This window comes from Salvelinus sp. IW2-2015, linkage group LG11 (genome assembly GCF_002910315.2).
Source record: "Salvelinus sp. IW2-2015 linkage group LG11, ASM291031v2, whole genome shotgun sequence".
In the NCBI taxonomy this organism is placed as follows: domain Eukaryota; kingdom Metazoa; phylum Chordata; class Actinopteri; order Salmoniformes; family Salmonidae; genus Salvelinus; species Salvelinus sp. IW2-2015.
In genome coordinates, this window is record NC_036851.1 from 15171239 (window position 1) to 15188029 (window position 16791).

At 41.1% G+C, this 16791-nt stretch overlaps 1 protein-coding gene across 5 annotated transcripts; it reads right to left on the bottom strand.

Moving 5' to 3' along the window:
* Positions 1-30: 30 nt before the first annotated feature.
* Positions 31-16791, bottom strand: LOC111969869 (CXXC-type zinc finger protein 1). 5 transcript variants are annotated; one of them, XM_070445553.1, is made up of 14 exons: positions 16739-16791; positions 6647-6759; positions 6453-6553; positions 6217-6359; positions 3116-3271; positions 2848-2994; positions 2587-2694; positions 2187-2362; positions 1893-2100; positions 1641-1751; positions 1243-1292; positions 1050-1146; positions 776-928; positions 31-460 (listed from the first exon to the last, which is right to left on the bottom strand). In XM_070445553.1, the coding sequence occupies exons 2-14, from the start codon at positions 6709-6711 to the stop codon at positions 314-316; spliced, it is 1662 nt and encodes a 553-aa protein (XP_070301654.1). In that variant the 5' UTR covers positions 6712-6759; positions 16739-16791; the 3' UTR covers positions 31-313. The 5 variants fall into 5 exon arrangements, with proteins under 5 accessions (XP_070301654.1, XP_023851977.1, XP_023851978.1 ...); XM_023996209.2 differs by lacking the exon at positions 16739-16791 and adding an exon at positions 14556-14655; XM_023996210.2 differs by lacking the exon at positions 16739-16791 and adding an exon at positions 14359-14549.

Sequence of the window (16791 nt, forward strand, 5' to 3'; positions counted from 1 at the left end):
ACTCAAAACAAATATAAATGCAACAGAAAATTATCAACTTCTTGTGTTGTACACATATCCTTTATTTTTTTGACTAGAGAGATACCAGCAGTGACAGTGCAGCAATAGTACTGGACACAAGGAAAAATATATTKATTTACCATTCAAATATTTCAGTTCATCAATTTAAGCACAAAGGTCTTAAAATCCTAAATAAAAATAGCCAAAGTCTCTACAAAAAGAGGGAAAGGATTATATTCTAAGATATACTATAAATCTGACAAATGTACAAAAATGCCACTCAGAAATAACATGAAGATGCAGATGTGGCTGTCTATCTGTCCTTGTTGCAACGGAGATCCGTTGTCAGGGGGTCGTGCTGAATGGTTTGGTGCAGAATGAGAGCAAGTAGACCTGCCCTGTTGGTCATAGCAGACCTCATGTTGCGCTCCTGCTCAAAGAGCTCGTCTAGTTTGTACCACTGTTCACAAATACATTTTGGGAGAAAAGCAAGGTGTAATGATTAATATACTAAAATCATTTTTGAAAACTGTCTTTGAAATCAAATGTTGTTTAAAATTCACTTTCACGATCGTATCAACTACCACTACCAATTATATGTTTGTTATAACCAGGGTCTTAGTCAATTCCAATTCAAGTTAGCTAGAAATCAAAAGATGAACTGGAATTCTGGGATCTTTCTGATTCTAATCTACAGGAATTCTAATGGAATTGACCCCAACCTGGATGAAGTGGCCTAAAATAAGAGATTGATGTGGTGCATTCCACTACTAACCACTCGGACACGCTCCAGGTCCACCTCGGCTCTTCTGAGCTTCTCCCAGTTGTAGTGCTTATTACATTTGCGCTTAGAAACCCTGCAGTATTCTCCCGTCACCTCAAACACATTACGGACCAGAGGACAGCCGCACACCTCATCCCCTGGGACCTACCCACAAAACATGAGAAGGGCAAGAGAAGCCAAGGTACAAATCATAAGTCAAACAGCAGGACAATTAGTGTGCTTTATGACAAAGTTCTTTGGATTTGACTTGCCAATCATCACCGACCTTTGGGTCCCTGGAATGCTCTGGGCACAAGACCTGAAGCCTCTTGCAGTAGGTCTTGCTCTGGGGATTGTACACATCGCAGAACAGTCTTGTTGCTCTGAGAAAACAAAAAGCACATAGAATACCTTGGTGAAACAATATGGAAACAAAGTCCACTTCTAGCAAACCCATTCAAAGTGCTTGACTCTCTTACCCTTCAATCTTAGTTGGGTACATGGAACCAAAAGAAGTCTGGCTCTCATACTGTCAACGCAAAAGAGAGCGAAATACAGAATGTTATCAGTTTATACAGTAAAGAGTACACATTTCCTTGGTCCTTTTGGTAGGAGTGCATATTTGCAACTTATATATTCGTATTGTTAGTACTCTATATTAAGTGTTCATTCTGTACGTTTCATCTTCTCCCCATATAGGATGTTGCAGCAACTGCAAGCAGACACTTATCAGGCAAGTGCACTGCAGTCTGGATGTATACCACAAACTGTCAGAACCAAGATCAGAGAAACTAAACAGGAAGTCTCTGTCTGAAGCCTGTCGCATGTTTCCCAGTCAAAAACGTTAGCGCATATATTATGATGATCACAGACTCACCTTAGCATAACATCTCTCCATGTGTCGCAATGCCACTTTTGGGTTGATAGGGTGACTGCAGGACACACAGAAAATCAGCAGATCTGTTTCTTCATTTTCCCCTTCATTCGCCTGAAACAGGAACCAAAAGATTAACAAAAGAAAGATTTTAACCCAAARGGGAAAAACATATCTCTAGTTGAGGAGCTTCGACCTCACTGGATAAATACTGCAGTGGGCAACAACAAAAATTCTTATACTGAAGGGGCTCACCTCCTCGTCCTGCTGTACCACCTGCTGCTTGGCCTTGGCAATGATGCCCTCCAGCTCGTGGAAGCGTTTCTCCATGTCGGTGAGGCGTATGCGGGCGTTCTGCTGATCCCTCCGGATCCGCTCCAGTTGCTTCTTGCCCTGCTCCTCAGCGACGCAGGGGCTCTGCTGCCACTGCTGGATACGCTGAGGGAGAATCTCAAAGATCCGGCTGCACAAACAGAAACAGAAAGTATTTTACAGTTGACACATTTTCTTACTGTTGCATTGGGTCAGTGTTGTAGTTTGTGTTCTTACTTGGCAGCCAGCTTTATGCCACATTCCTCTGAGCAGTATTTGGAGTTGGCTCGTGCTGCCTCCACACAGCTGGGCCCGAGGCACTGCCGCTGCCCTCCATCTCTGGCATCGCCCTTATTGTTGTGCCTAAGTTTGTCCTTGTGCTTCTGCTTCTGTTTGTGCCGCCGTGACTCTTTCTGATGTAAATTCACAAAAACAAATCCCATTGCACACATATTATATTGTCATGTAAAATCATTCCACTTTGATGTATTTTGTCATAACAGTAATATTCCCATGATGCCATAAAAAACAAAAGCTGAAATATTCAAATATTTGGTAGATGTGGACGGCAACTGCATGGATACAAGTAACAATAATCTTTGTGTGTTTGCTAGATCAAAAAATAAAATTAGCTTACTTTCTTGTCAAATTTATTTGCCCGTCTCTTCACATGCTTGACCTTAACAGCTTTCTTTCGCAGGACAGGGCTGAAGGGAGGGCCGTCATCCTCATTACTGAGCCATGYCTGGGTTAAACAAAAACAATAGATGAACCCACATTCAAAATACTTYAAAGTGCTGCCCAAGCTAAAGATGATCTGTGTGTATTTTGAATGCATTTCAATTTGTTGTTGTTGTTAGATAAATGAGAAACTAGGCTGAAAATTATATTGTAATACCATGTTTTCGTCGTATCCTGCCGCCTTGTACTTTTCGTAGAGTTCTGCCTCACTATCGTAGTCATCTGAATATCGTCTTCGCCGGTGGTAGGAATTGTCCCTCCTTTCACGCAAATTAAACTCTTCATCCTTTACACGCAACATTTTCTGCAGAGAATAAGAGACATTATGTCACATTGTTTGCAAGACTACAACTGTTTTTTGACCAGGTGAAAATAAGTTAGGAGGAAAAATAAGATTGATGGCATAGTCTCATTAGGAAACTGACCCTGGCTCGGACATCACACTGCCTAAATCGACACTTCTGTCTTATTTTGTTGGGACCACCAAATTTCTTCATATCCTTGCAAAAGTCGCATGTGGCACAGTCCTCAGTCCTCAAGCAGGGCTCGCACTCCCCACACATACGAGCGGAGCGCTTAACCTGAGAAACAGAAAAGAGACAAAGATACAAGTGCCTTCAGAAAATATTCATACCCCTTGACTTTTTCCACATTTTGTTGTGTTAGACTGATTTTAAAATTGATTAAGATTTGTGTCACTGGCATACACATAATACCACATAATGTCAAAGTGGAACTTTGTTTTTCTAAATTTTAACAAAATAATAAAAAATGAAAAGCTGAAATGTCTTGAGTCAATAAGTATTCAATCCCTTTGTTAAGGCAACTTCTTATGGCTGAGATCCCGTTAACGGGATCGACTTGACAACAGCCAGTGAAAGTGCAGGGCTCCAAATTCAAACAACATAAATCTCATAATTAAAATTCCTCAAACATACAACTATTTTACACCATTTTAAAGATAAACTTGTTGTAAATCCAGCCAGTGTCCGATTTCAAAAAGGCTTTACGACYAAAGCACACCAAACGATTATGTTAGGTCAGCACCTAGTCACAGAAAAACACAGCCATTTTTCAGCCAAAGAGAGGAGTCACAAAAAGCAGAAAAAGAGATCAAATTAATCACTAACCTTTGATGATCTTTATCAGATGACACTCATAGGACTTCATGTTACACAATACATGTATGTTTTGTTCGATAAAGTTCATATTTATATCCAAAAATCTTAGTTAACATTGGCGCGTTATGTTCAGTAATGTTTTGCCTCCAAAACATCCGGTGATTTTGCAGAGAGCCACATCAATTTACAGAAATACTCATAATAAACATTGATAAAAGATACAAGTATTATACATGGAACTTTAGATAAACTTCTCCTTAATGCAACCGCTGTGTCAGATTTTWAAAAAACTTTACGGAAAAAGCACACCATGCTATAATCTGAGTACAGCGCTCAGAGCCCAAACAAGCCATACAGATATCCTCCATGTTGTGGAGTCAACAGAAGTCAGAAATAGTATTATAAATATTCACTTACCTTTGATGATCTTCATCAGAATGCACTCCCAGGAATCCCAGTTCGACAATAAATGTTTGTTTTGTTCGATAAACGTCCATAATTTATGTCCAAATACCTCCTTTTTGTTTGCGCGTTTAGTTCCAAAATCCAAATTGATGACGCGGAAAGTACGGACGAAAAGTTAAAAAAGTTATATTACAGTCCGTAGAAACATGTCAAACGATGTTTAGAATCAATCTTTAGGATGTTTTTAACATAAATCTTCAATAATGTTTCAACCGGAGAATTCCTTTGTCTTCAGAAATGCGATGGAACGCAGGTCGCTCTCACGGGAGCGCGCGTGGTCAGCTCATGCCAGATACCTGACTCAAAGAGCTCTCCTTCCCTCATTCTTCACAGTAGAAGCATCAAACAAGGTTCTAAAGACTGTTGACATCCAGTGGAAGCCGTAGGAAGTGCAARATGACCCCAAAGACACTGTATATTGGATAGGCAAACCTACAAACCTCAGATTTCCCACTTCCTGGTTGGATTTTTTCTCAGGTTTTTGCCTGCCATATGAGTTATGTTATACTCACAGACATCATTCAAACAGTTTTAGAAACTTCAGAGTGTTTTCTATCCAAATTTACTAATAATATGCATATCTTAGCTTCTGGGACTGAGTAGCAGGCAGTTTACTTTGGGCACCTTATTCATCCAAGCTACTCAATACTGCCCCCAGCCATAAGAAGTTATTAAGGCAATCCTAAATAAGTTCAGGAATAAATATTTGCTTAAAAAGTCACATAAGTTGCATGGACTCACTCTGTGTGCAATAATAGAGTTCAACAATAATAGTGTTATCCCTTTGAGCATGATGAAGTTATTCACTAAACTTTGGACGGTGTATCAATACACCCAGTCACTACAAAGATACAGGCGTCCTTCATAACTTTGTTGCCGGAAAGGAAGGAAACTGCTCAGAGATTTCACCATGAGGCCAATGGTGACTTTAAAACAGTTACAGAGTTTAATGGCTGTGATAGGAGAAACCCGAGGATGGATCAACAACATTGTAGTTACTCCACAATACTAACCTAAATGACAGAGTGAAAAGGAAGCCTGTACAGAATAAAAATATTCCAAAACATGCATCCTGTTTGCAACAAGGCACTAAAGTAATACTGCAAAAAATGTGGCAAAGCTTTTTGTCCTGAATACAAAGTGTTATGTTTGGGGCAAATCCAATCCAATACATTTCTGAGAACCACTCTCCATATTTTGAAGAATAGTGGTGGCTGCATCATGTTATGGGTAAGCTTGTTATCATTAAGGACTGGGGAGTTTTTCAGGATAGAAAATAAATGGAATGGAGCTAAGCACAATAAAAATCCTAGAGGAAAACCTGGTTGTCTCCTTTCCATCAGACACTAGGAGAGGAATTCACCTTTCAGCAGGGCAATTACCCAAAACACAATGCCAAATCTACACTGGAGTTGCTTACAAAGAAGACAGTGAATGTTCCTGAGTAGCTGAGTTACAGTTACAGACTTAAATCTACTTGAAAATCTATGGCAATACCTGAAAATGTTGGTCTAGCAATGATCAACAACCAACTTGACAGAGCTTGAATTTAAAAAAAAAAAAAGAATAATGGGGAAATGTTGCACAATCCAGCTGTGGAAAGCTATTAGAGACTTACCCAGAAAGACTCACAGCTATAATCACTGCCAAAGGAGTGTGAAAACGTATGTAAATTAGATATCTGTATTTAATTTTCAATAAATGTGCGCAAATGTCTAAAAACGTGTTTTCACTTTGTCATTATGGGATATTGTGTGTAGATGGGTGAGAGAAACATTTTATTTGATCCATTTTGAATTCGGGCTGTAACACAACAWAATGTGGAATAAGTCAAGGGGTATGAATACTTTCTGAAAGCACTGTATGTTTGCCAACAGAGTAGCTCCAAAGATACATTGAAAGAAAGTGGGGACATAACGTTTAGATGTAAAATAACTAACATTTGATCCACGGCGCTTTTCAGATGTATAATCTGGAGTGCTGTTCTGTCTTTCAAAATTTCTCTCTGGCTCTCTCTGGCTCTCTGCCTCCTTTTCACGGCTCTTCTTTGGACGGTATTTTATCTCCAACGATGGGTTGTCGTCTAATCAAAAGCAACAGACATTGTGTGAGGTTAGAAAYCACATGTGAGTACCCAATGTGAATGATAGTGAATGGTAAACCATTAAAACCTCACCTTGGCATCGCAGGCAGTACCACTGCCTGATAGCTTTGGCCATCTTCTCTGTGAGATTGATGCAGTTACCATGAAACCACTCATTGCAATTGTCACAACCACTACAAGAAAAACAGATGTGAGCCCTATGAAACCAAGGTTAATGCTTCAAAGTCATTTAATGTTTACTTGTATGATCATCTGATTAAACTCACATCATGAAGCAATTGATGTCAGGTTTTCGACAAATGCAGTACACCGGTGCCTTCTCCCCCTCCATACTGCTCACAAGCCCCGGTGCAGGCTCGAAGTCTGACACTTCACTGTCCTGMAAGAGATAAACATCAGAAGATCATAATTATCTCGCCAATCAGATCAAACCTCCAGTGGCATAGCTAAACTAGRCCATTCAATAGACGGTAATAATTAAAGAAATGAGAGCAAGGAACTCAGAGATAGCCTATGGCCAATTCAGCAGTAGGGCCTATACCTTACATCAACTACTTGAAATACATGGACTTAAAGTCAAAAAAATAAAAACAGTAGAAAATATCCGGGTGAAAATGTGTGTTCCTTCAATTACATTAATCTCTCTACTACGCCTGTCTGCCTCTCTTTCAATCTGTCTTGATTTGAGCTATTGCTAGTGAAGTGCAACGCATCAAATTATCACTGGGTCGGGCCTGTTGCTAGCTAGCTGAATGGCAACATTGTATTAACTAGCCTATTCAGGGCCCTCAGAGTTTGATGTGCCAGTGAGCTCGGGACAGCCACTGGATATGTGGGATCATCAGATCATGATATTTTTCTCTTTCACACCGAGGCTTGTTGATTTATCGAGGCCGGCAGTGTTGGAAAGATTTTTCAAATASTGAGGAACTATCATTCTCAATGGATGTTAAAAAACAGACTTTATTTACTTGTGTGAGGTGAAGAGAAAATGACTGAGAAGCTCAATTTATTAGTGGTGTATGTGGGGATTTTAAGACAGACATTGACAATGTCACTTTCCTACATATGCATGCATTCTGAAGAGACACACCATGTCTTTGCCACACACCCCTCCATCTTCTTGATGCAATATTTTAAATGACACTCAAGACACATCTTCACACACATACTGAACAAAAATATAAATGCAACATGTAAAGTGTTGGTCCCATTTTTCATTAGCRGAAATAAAATATCCCAGAAATTTTCCTGACGCACAAWAAGCTTACTTCTCTCAAATTCTGTGCACAAATTTGTTTACAAACCTTAGTGAGAGTTTCTCATTTGCCAAGATAATCCATCCACCTGACAGATGTGGCATATCAAGTGTGCTGGGGACAATAAAAGGTTGCTCTAAAATGTGCAGTTTTGTCAAACACAATGCCACAGATGCCAAAAGTTTTGAGGGAGCATGCAATTGGCATGCTGACTGCAGGAATGTCCACCAGAACTGTTGCCAGAACATTTAATGTTCATTGCTCTCCATAATCTGCCTCAAACGTCGTTTTAGAGAATTCGTCAGTACGTCCAACCAGCTTCACAACCGCAGACCACGTGTAACCACGCCAGCCCAGGACCTCCACATCCGGCTTCTTAACCTGCAGGATCATCTGAGACCAGCCACCCAGACTGCTGATGAAACGGAGGAGTGTTTCAGTGTGTTAAAAAGCCCCTTTGTGGGGAAAAACTGAATTCTGATTGGCTAGGCCTGGCTCCCCCATGGGTGGGCCAATGCCCACCTATGGCTATGCCCCTGTCCAGTCATGTGGAATCCATAGATTAGGGCCTAAWTTATTTATTTCAAATGACTGATTTCCTTATATGAACTGTAACTCTGTAAAATCGTTGAAATTGTTGCATGTTGCATTTATATTTTTGTCCAGTATATTTTAGACGCTTTTCACTGACAGCCGCAACTCAATCAGCTAGACCTATTGCCACGGGCACTACCCAAATTGCGGCCTTCCCAAATAGGCATAGGCCTACACATTTGTGATTTGAAACAACCCACAGCTATTTATTTTTTTAAGAAGCGAATGATCCTGGAGCATGCAATTGGCATGCTGACTGCAGGATTGTCCACCAGAGCTGTTGCCAGGGAATTTAATGTTCATTTCTCTACCATAAGCCGCCGCCTGTCATTTTAGAGAATTTGGCAGTAATTCCAACTTGCCTTACAACCACAGACCACGTGTATGGTGTCGTGTGGGCCTGCTGTTTTCTTATGTCAACGTTTGAACAAAGTGCCCCATGGTGGTGGTGGGGTTATGGTATGGGCAGGTATAAGGTACGTACAACAAACACAATTGCATTTTATTSATMGTATTATGAATGCACTGAGATACCGTGATGAGACCCTCAGGCTCATTGTTGTACCATTAATCTGCCGCCATCACCTCCTGTTCCAGCATGATAATGCACGGCCCAATGTCGCAAGGATCTGTACACACTTCCTGGAAGCTGAAAATGTCCCAGTTCTTCCATGGCCTGCATACTCACCAGACATGTCACCCATTGAGCATGTTTGGGATGCTCTGGATTGACATGTATGACAGCGTATTCCACTTAGCACAGCCATTGAAGAGTGGGACAACATTCCACAGGCCACAATCAACAGCCAGATAAACTCTATGTGAAGGAGATGTTGCGTTACATGAGACAAATGATGGGCACACCAGATACTTACTGGTTTTATGATCCACGCCCTTAAAAAAAAAAAAGCTATCTGTAATCCCAGTCATGTGAAATCCATAGATTAGGGCCTAATGAATGTATTTCAATTTACTGATTTCCTTATGTGAACTAACTCAGTAAAATCTTTGAAATTGTTGCATGTTGCATTTATATTTTTGTTTAGTATACAGTGCCTTCGGAAAGTGTTCAGACCCCTTGACTTTTTCCAAAGTTTGTTACGTTATAGCCTCATTCTAAAATGGATTAAATAAATCATAAATCCTCAGCAATCTACACACCCAACCCCATAATGGCAAAGCGAAAACAGGTTTAGAAATTTTAGCACATTTTATTTAAAAAAATGAAGTGATACCTTATTTACATAACTAGTCAGACCCTTTGTTATGAGACTCGAATTTGAGCTCAGGTGCATCCTGTTTCCGTTTATAATCTTTGATTTTTCTACAACTTGATTGGAGTCCACCTTTGGTAAATTTAATTGATTGGACATGATTTGGAAAGGCACACAACTGTCTATAAAAAGGTAAAACATTTGACAGTGCACGTCACAGCAAAAAACAAGCCATGAGGTCGAAGGAAATGTCGGTAGAGCTCCGAGACAGGATTGTGTCGATGCACAGATCTGGGGAAAGGTACCAAAACATTTCTGCAGCATTGAAGGTCCCCAAGAACACAGTGGCCGCCATCATTCTTAAATGGAAGAAGTTTGACCGACCTCTAGAGTTCCTCTGTGGAGATGGAAGAACCTTGCAGAAGCACAACATTCTCTGCAGCACTCCACCAGTCGGGCCTTTATGGTAGAGTGGCCAGACGGAAGCCACTCCTCAGTAAAAGGCACATGACAGCCCGTTTGGAGTTTGCCCAAAGGTACCTACAGACTCTCAGACCATGAGAAACAAGATTCTCTGGTCTGGTGAAACCAAGATTGAACTCTTTGGCKTGAATGCCAAGTGTCATGTCTGGAAGAAACCWYGCACCATCCCTATGGTGAAGCATGGTGGTGGTGGCAGCATCATGCTGTGGGGATGTTTTTRAGCGGCAGAGACTGGGAGACTAGTCAGGATCGAGGCAAAGATGAACAGAGCAAAGTACAGAAATCCTTGATTTAAAACCTGTTCCAGAGTGCTCAGGACCTCAGACTGGGGGCAAAGGTTCACCTTTCAACAGGACCATGACCCTAAGCACACAACCAAGACAACGCAGGAATGGCTTCGGGACAAGTCTCTGAATGTCCTTGAGTGGCCCAGCCAGAGCCCGMACTTGAACCCAATCGAAACATCTCTGGAGAGACCTTAAAATAGCTGTGCAGCAACGCTCCCCATCCAACCGAACAGAYCTTGAGAGAATCTGCAGAGAAGAATGGGATAAACTCTCCAAKTACAGGTGTGCCAAGCTTGTAGCATCATACCCAAGAAGACTTGAGGCTGTAGTCGCAGCCAAAGGTTCTAAAAACYAAGTACTTACTGAGTAAAGGGTTTGAATACTTCTGTAAATGTGATATCAGTTTTCTTTTTTAATTATAAATTAGCAGTATTGTGTGTATAATGATGAGGGGGAAAAAACTATTTAAGCAATTTTAGAATAAGGCTGTAACGTAACAAAATGTAGAAAAAGTCAAGGGGTCTGAATACTTTCCAAAGTCACTGTATATCACCCGAAAAAAGCTTGCAAACGAGCGAAGCGCACCCCCCCTATACTGCCCTACCAAGCAAAACGGCAGTAACTGCTCATAGCTTGGAATAGAAAGAAATTGCTTTTATATACCTTGGTTTCACTGTAACTTTATGCAGTTACTGCTAACATGACCCCCATTTTCTCCAAAACGCATGATACTTGTCCACATGGTTAAGCATGTATTTAATGTAGCAAAAATAACATTAACACATTTGACCAAATGAGCAGTTAATGCCTTTTTGCTTGGTAGGGCAGTATATGTAGCCCATATCTGATGCCGTCTGGCCAGAAATTGTATTACATATCACYCTCTTTTCATCCAGACAGCATCAGATACATGGTGTACACATGCAGAGATTATTTAACTGAAATTAATACGTCTTTCTGTCGGTGTGCATCTCGGTCAAACAACTTATACATTTTATTTCTATGGGCAAGGAGATACGATAGGGCAGGCCCCTAAAGGCTGCCCATAATGTCGACCCTGGGCATTCATAAAAGGGAGTGTATAATTGCGCCGGAGGGGATGGCTGCTGTTTTACAGGCTCCTAACCAATTGTGCTATTCTGTGTGTTTTTGCYTTGTTTGTAACTTTTTTTGTACATAATGTACTTCAGGACATCATAACAGGGATTATTCACATCGGGCTGGACAAAGATTCTTTCTTCAAAGAATCYGAGGTGAAAGATTTATGGCTCCTCCCGGCCCAAATCCCCGTCATTCGCATGAAGAGGACCCTTTGCCTTTGACAGCTTTGCACATTCTTGGCATTCTCTCAACCAGCTTTATGTAATGCATTTCAATTAACAGGTGTGCCTTGTTAAAAGTTAATTTCCTTCTTAATGCYTTTGAGCCAATCAGTTGTGTTATGACAAGGTAGGGGTGGAATACAGAAGATAGCCCTATTTGGTAAAAGACCAAGTCCATATTATGGCAAGAACAGGTCAAATAAGCAAAGAGAAACGACAGTCCATTACTTTAAGACATGAAGGTCAGTCAATCCGGAAAATTTCAAGAACTTTAAGTTTCTGCAAGTGCAGTCGCAAAAACCATCAAGTGCTATGATGAAAATGGCTCATGAGAACCACCACAGGAAAGGAAGACCCAGAATAACTGCACCTCAGATTGCAGCCCAAATGTTTCACAGAGACACATCTCAACATCAACTGTTCAGAGGAGACTGCGTGAATCAGGCCTTTGTGGTCGAATTGCTGCAAAGAAACTACTACTAAAGGGCACCATTAAGAAGAGACTTGCTTGGGGCAAGAAACATGAGCAATGGACATTAGACCGGTGGAATTCTGTGCTTTGGTCTGATGAGTCCAAATTGGAGGTTTATGGTTCCAACCGCCGTGTCTTTGTGAGACGCAGAGTAGGTGAACGGATGATCTCCGCATGTGTAGTTCCCACCGTGAAGCATGGAGGAGGTTGTTTGATTGTGTAGGGGTGCTTTTGCTGGTGACACTGTCTGTGATTTATTTAGAATTCAAGGCACACTTAACCAGCATGGCTACCACAGCATTCTGCAGCGATACACCATCCCATCTGGTTTGGGCTTAGTGGCACTATCATTTATTTTTCCACCTGCAACTGGAAACAGACACCCGTGCCTTCCAAATTGAGAATTAAGAAAGTTTCGGCAAGTAAAGGTTGGTTGAAAATAAATGTACAATGCTTTCAATAGCCCATCGGTTCGACCTCCAGAACAAGCTAGTTTAGCTATAGRTCTCGTACTCAAGGGGGGTATACCCAGCTGATCGTATGGACCACAGCTGGCTCCATGTGAACTACAATTCGGACGTACTATTTAATCCCAACGCTCTGTCTAAACGCAAATACACCTCACTTGCAATACAGCTTTGTAAACCTTTGSAACTTAACTTTTTCATAAAAAACGAGAAATCTTCTTTCAGATACAAAATATACACTTACTGTGGGCAGTTTAGCAAAGTTGCACCCGGCTGTTTCACACACCGCCTCGGCTACTACGCATCCTCTCACCTTGCGCTCGCATTTCCATTGGACTATTCCATTCCACATTTACGGTGTTTCTCAAAATACAGCCGGGTGCAACTTTCCTAAACTGCTTACAGTAAGTGTATCTTTTGCTGGTGGACAAAAACCGCTGTTTGAAGCTGGTGGTCCAAAACCGACAGTAACTTTTTAGCTTTGGTCCATCAGCTTCAAACAGCTTTAAAAAMATATATTTGTTATATATTTCACAGCGATTTAGATGGTACAATGATTCCCTACACCACGTGTCAAACTTATTCCATAGAGGGCCGAGTGTTCCGAGTTTTCACTCCTCCCTTGTACTTGATTGATCAATTAAGGTCACTAATTAGTAAAGAACTCCCCTCACATAGTTGTCATAGGCTAATGTGATTAGCATGAGGTTGTAAGTAACAAGACAATTTCCCAGGACATAGACATATCTGATGTGGGCAGAAAGCTTAAATTCTTGTTAATCTAACTGCACTGTCCAATTTACAGTAGCTATTACAGTGAAATAATACCATGCTATTGTTTGAAGAGAGTGCACAGTTATGAACTTGAAAATGTATTAATAAACCAATTAGGCACATTTAGGCAGTCTTGATACAACATTTTGAACAGAAGTGCAATGGTTCATTGAATCAGTCTAAAACTTTGCACATACACTGCTGTCACCTAGTGGCCAGAATCTAAAATGCACCTAAACTGGAATATTACATTTTGGCCTTTCTCTTGCATTTCAAAGATGATGGTACAAAAACAAGAGAGAAAAAACTCATGTTTTTCTTTGTTTTATCTTTTCCAGATCTAATGTGTTATATGCTCCTACATTCATTTCACATTTCCACAAACTTCAGTGTTAACTTTCAAATGGTATCAAGAATATGCATATCCTTGCTACAGGCAGTTAGATTTGGGTATGTCATTTTWGGCGAAAATTGAAAAAAAGGGTCCGATCCTTAGGTTAACCGCCAATTGATCACAGTGTATTAATGTGTCCATAACTAGGCTGGTGCTCTCGCCATAGTTGAATTCCAACTTTTAGCAAGATACTGGGGCAAAGTTTAAAGCCATTAAATTCACCCACATTTGGCTCCATGTACACTACAATTACGACACTTTTACTTATTTATTTTTAATTGGTCCGTGGGCCATTTGCTCATCCCTGGATTAGACCAAGCCTCTGGGCTCTTAACAAAACACCCCGGGTCAGAATATACTATCGTTGGGTAGGGCAAAGCTATCTATACCGCTGGAGTTTCGATCTGATCGGCTAATCTTTTTTTCTTTTTTTTAACAACTACCCTGARTGCACACACAACATAAACATTTTAAATTGTGTCATATCTACTATTTTACTTACTCTCTACATCGAGTCGTACTAGTCTGCGCAATGAGACATTTGTTTACAAACGAATTCTGCCGCGTTCCAGATGGCAAGTTCGCTAGTAATATGGCTCTTGATAATACCACAGACSAAAAATGAAGCGAGACAACACACTCGCTGTTTTTTTCTGGTTCATTGCATTGGTGCCTAGGGGAGACACACCCAGTTAAGTAGACCGGAACTTACCTTTTTCAATGGTAAACGGCCAGGGTGAACTATATTCCTTTATCCACCATCTTTGCTTAATACCCKAAATTACTGGCTAGCTAACTACCTACCTTAGCCAGGCACTAGCACGAATCTACCTCAATGCTAGGCAACTAACCGTGAAATTCACATWAAATAAAACGCCTCTCTTTATTAATTTAGCTAACCAACATTACCATTTGCGATGTCTTTGCAATCCTCGATCAAATTTCAACGATAGTAAACAACTGCTCAGTGTCAAAATCTGGTTCGACGACGCCGGAAATCATCGGCTGAACTCGGATAGATTCGGCATATAGCTGGCCAACCATTGGTTGGGTCTTCTTCTTCTATGATGCCATGGCGGTGGCGGTCCGCAAACAAACGTMTAATGTGCATGCCCCCGCATACTGTGCTGGAGTGTGCAATCAATCATGGCTTGCCTAATTCTGTARTACTAAGAAAAGAAAATGTAAAAACCAGATAAATCCCTACTAATGTATACCCCCCAAACAAAAAACCTCCCAAGCCCCCCAACCATTAGACCTGATATCATGATGAAACAATCCCCCCTAAGGATTATTCAGCATGTCAACAACCATTTCGGCAGTAGCATCTGTTACCCTGAATAACTATTTTGCCTTATCCACAATAACCTCCAATTTCTGCTCTCCGCAACCTGAGGCGTGTTGATAAAATGAAATGAAAGCTATGAACTTTATTTCACTATCAAAGTGTCCTTTGACACAGCACATTCATGAGCACAAGATTTCTGAACAGGTCTCGAAACCATGCCAGGACCAGCAGAAGCACCAGCTACCACATTAGGTCCACTTAGTACAGGAGCAGCCATGGAAGCTCCATCAGCCTGCACTGTAGTTCCACCAATCTGTCTTACAGCCTTTGCATATGATACATCATGACTGATTCTATATCGCTGAGCCTCTCTAGATTCTCTCTGCACCTGACATCAACCAAATTCTGCACTATGTCCCCCCCCCCCCCACACACACACACAATTACAACACTTGACCTTCACATTGCTCCCACATTCACCATAATCATACTCCCCTCCACATTTGGCACAAGTCTTTCCTTTACACTGAACATGTCACATTCTTTGGCATTTAAAACACTGCAATGGGGACGGGACAAATTCTCTGATATTGAAACTAAGGAATCCAATTTGTACTTTTTCCCAGGCAAAACCTTATCAAACCTCAGCAGCACTGATAAGCTTTCCCTTTTTTGACCCTCTTTCCTACTGATCAACCTTTTGGCCTCAATCACTCTGCTTCCCTTCATATTTTCTTTAAAATCAACTGTGGACATTYATATTGGGACCCCAGTGATGACTCCCCTCAATCTAGCATAAGCACCAGGGACATGGCTTTTAATCTTCTTCCCATGAAGCTTTTCTATTTGCAGAATCTTCCCTTGCTGAGCCTGACTACCACAAAATATTAACAATCTACCATGTCCAATGAACCGGGCTAGTTTGACTTCACCTCTCTTTCTCTATGGCATTGGTTAGTCGGATAGGGTGTAAATGAGGCCCTGTGGTCTCAAACACCATCACCACTCTCCACTCCGGCACATTATTACTCTTGCTTCCTACCTTGGTCCTCTTTATGCTTTCTTTACTAGACACTCCACTGCTTTCTGTATCATGATCTCTTTTCTACGTATGTCTTTCCACTACCGACCATTCCGGTCCTCAACCCTCATCCTCCCACTCCATACCATCAGAACTGACACCCATATTGTTCACAATCCAGCACAGCTCTTTCTTCTCCAACCTTTTCTCCATTTCCTCCATTTTGTCCACACTACTCGCCTCCATTTTCAACCAACTTCATCAAACCAACAATCACGCTTCCTTTTTTCCTCCAGCCATTAGTTGGTTCTTCTTCTTCTTTGAGGTCTATTGGCAGACTACAACCGATACGGTCTATTGCCGGCACCTACTGTATGGTGTAGTAAACTATAGAAAACAATTATTTGCAGGAAAGGTCAGGGAGGGGGGGGGAGACATCATGCAAAATAGAAAAATAGACACATTAAAAAAATCATCCCACTCCTTCAGTCACAGTCCAACTCGAATCACATCCCAACAGGCTCAGGGGCTTGTGAGAGTGGAACATTCTTCAACAGGATTCCTAGCAAGGCCTCAGTTTGTAAAACATTTAGTCCTAAAAAACGTTCAGCTGATACCAATTTTCTCGGATTTSTTCTCTGTTTACGCTGATCATTTTATGACCATTGCAATAAATGACACAAAGTCCACCTTTTTAACATGGATTATATTAGCATCCTTCAGATGCCTAGAAACATTCACTGGTGCAGGCTCTACTACCATTGCATCATCAACATTACTCACTCTTTCGACTCTTTTCTTCGCTTCCAGATAGGAGACACGCTGGCCAGCCCTTA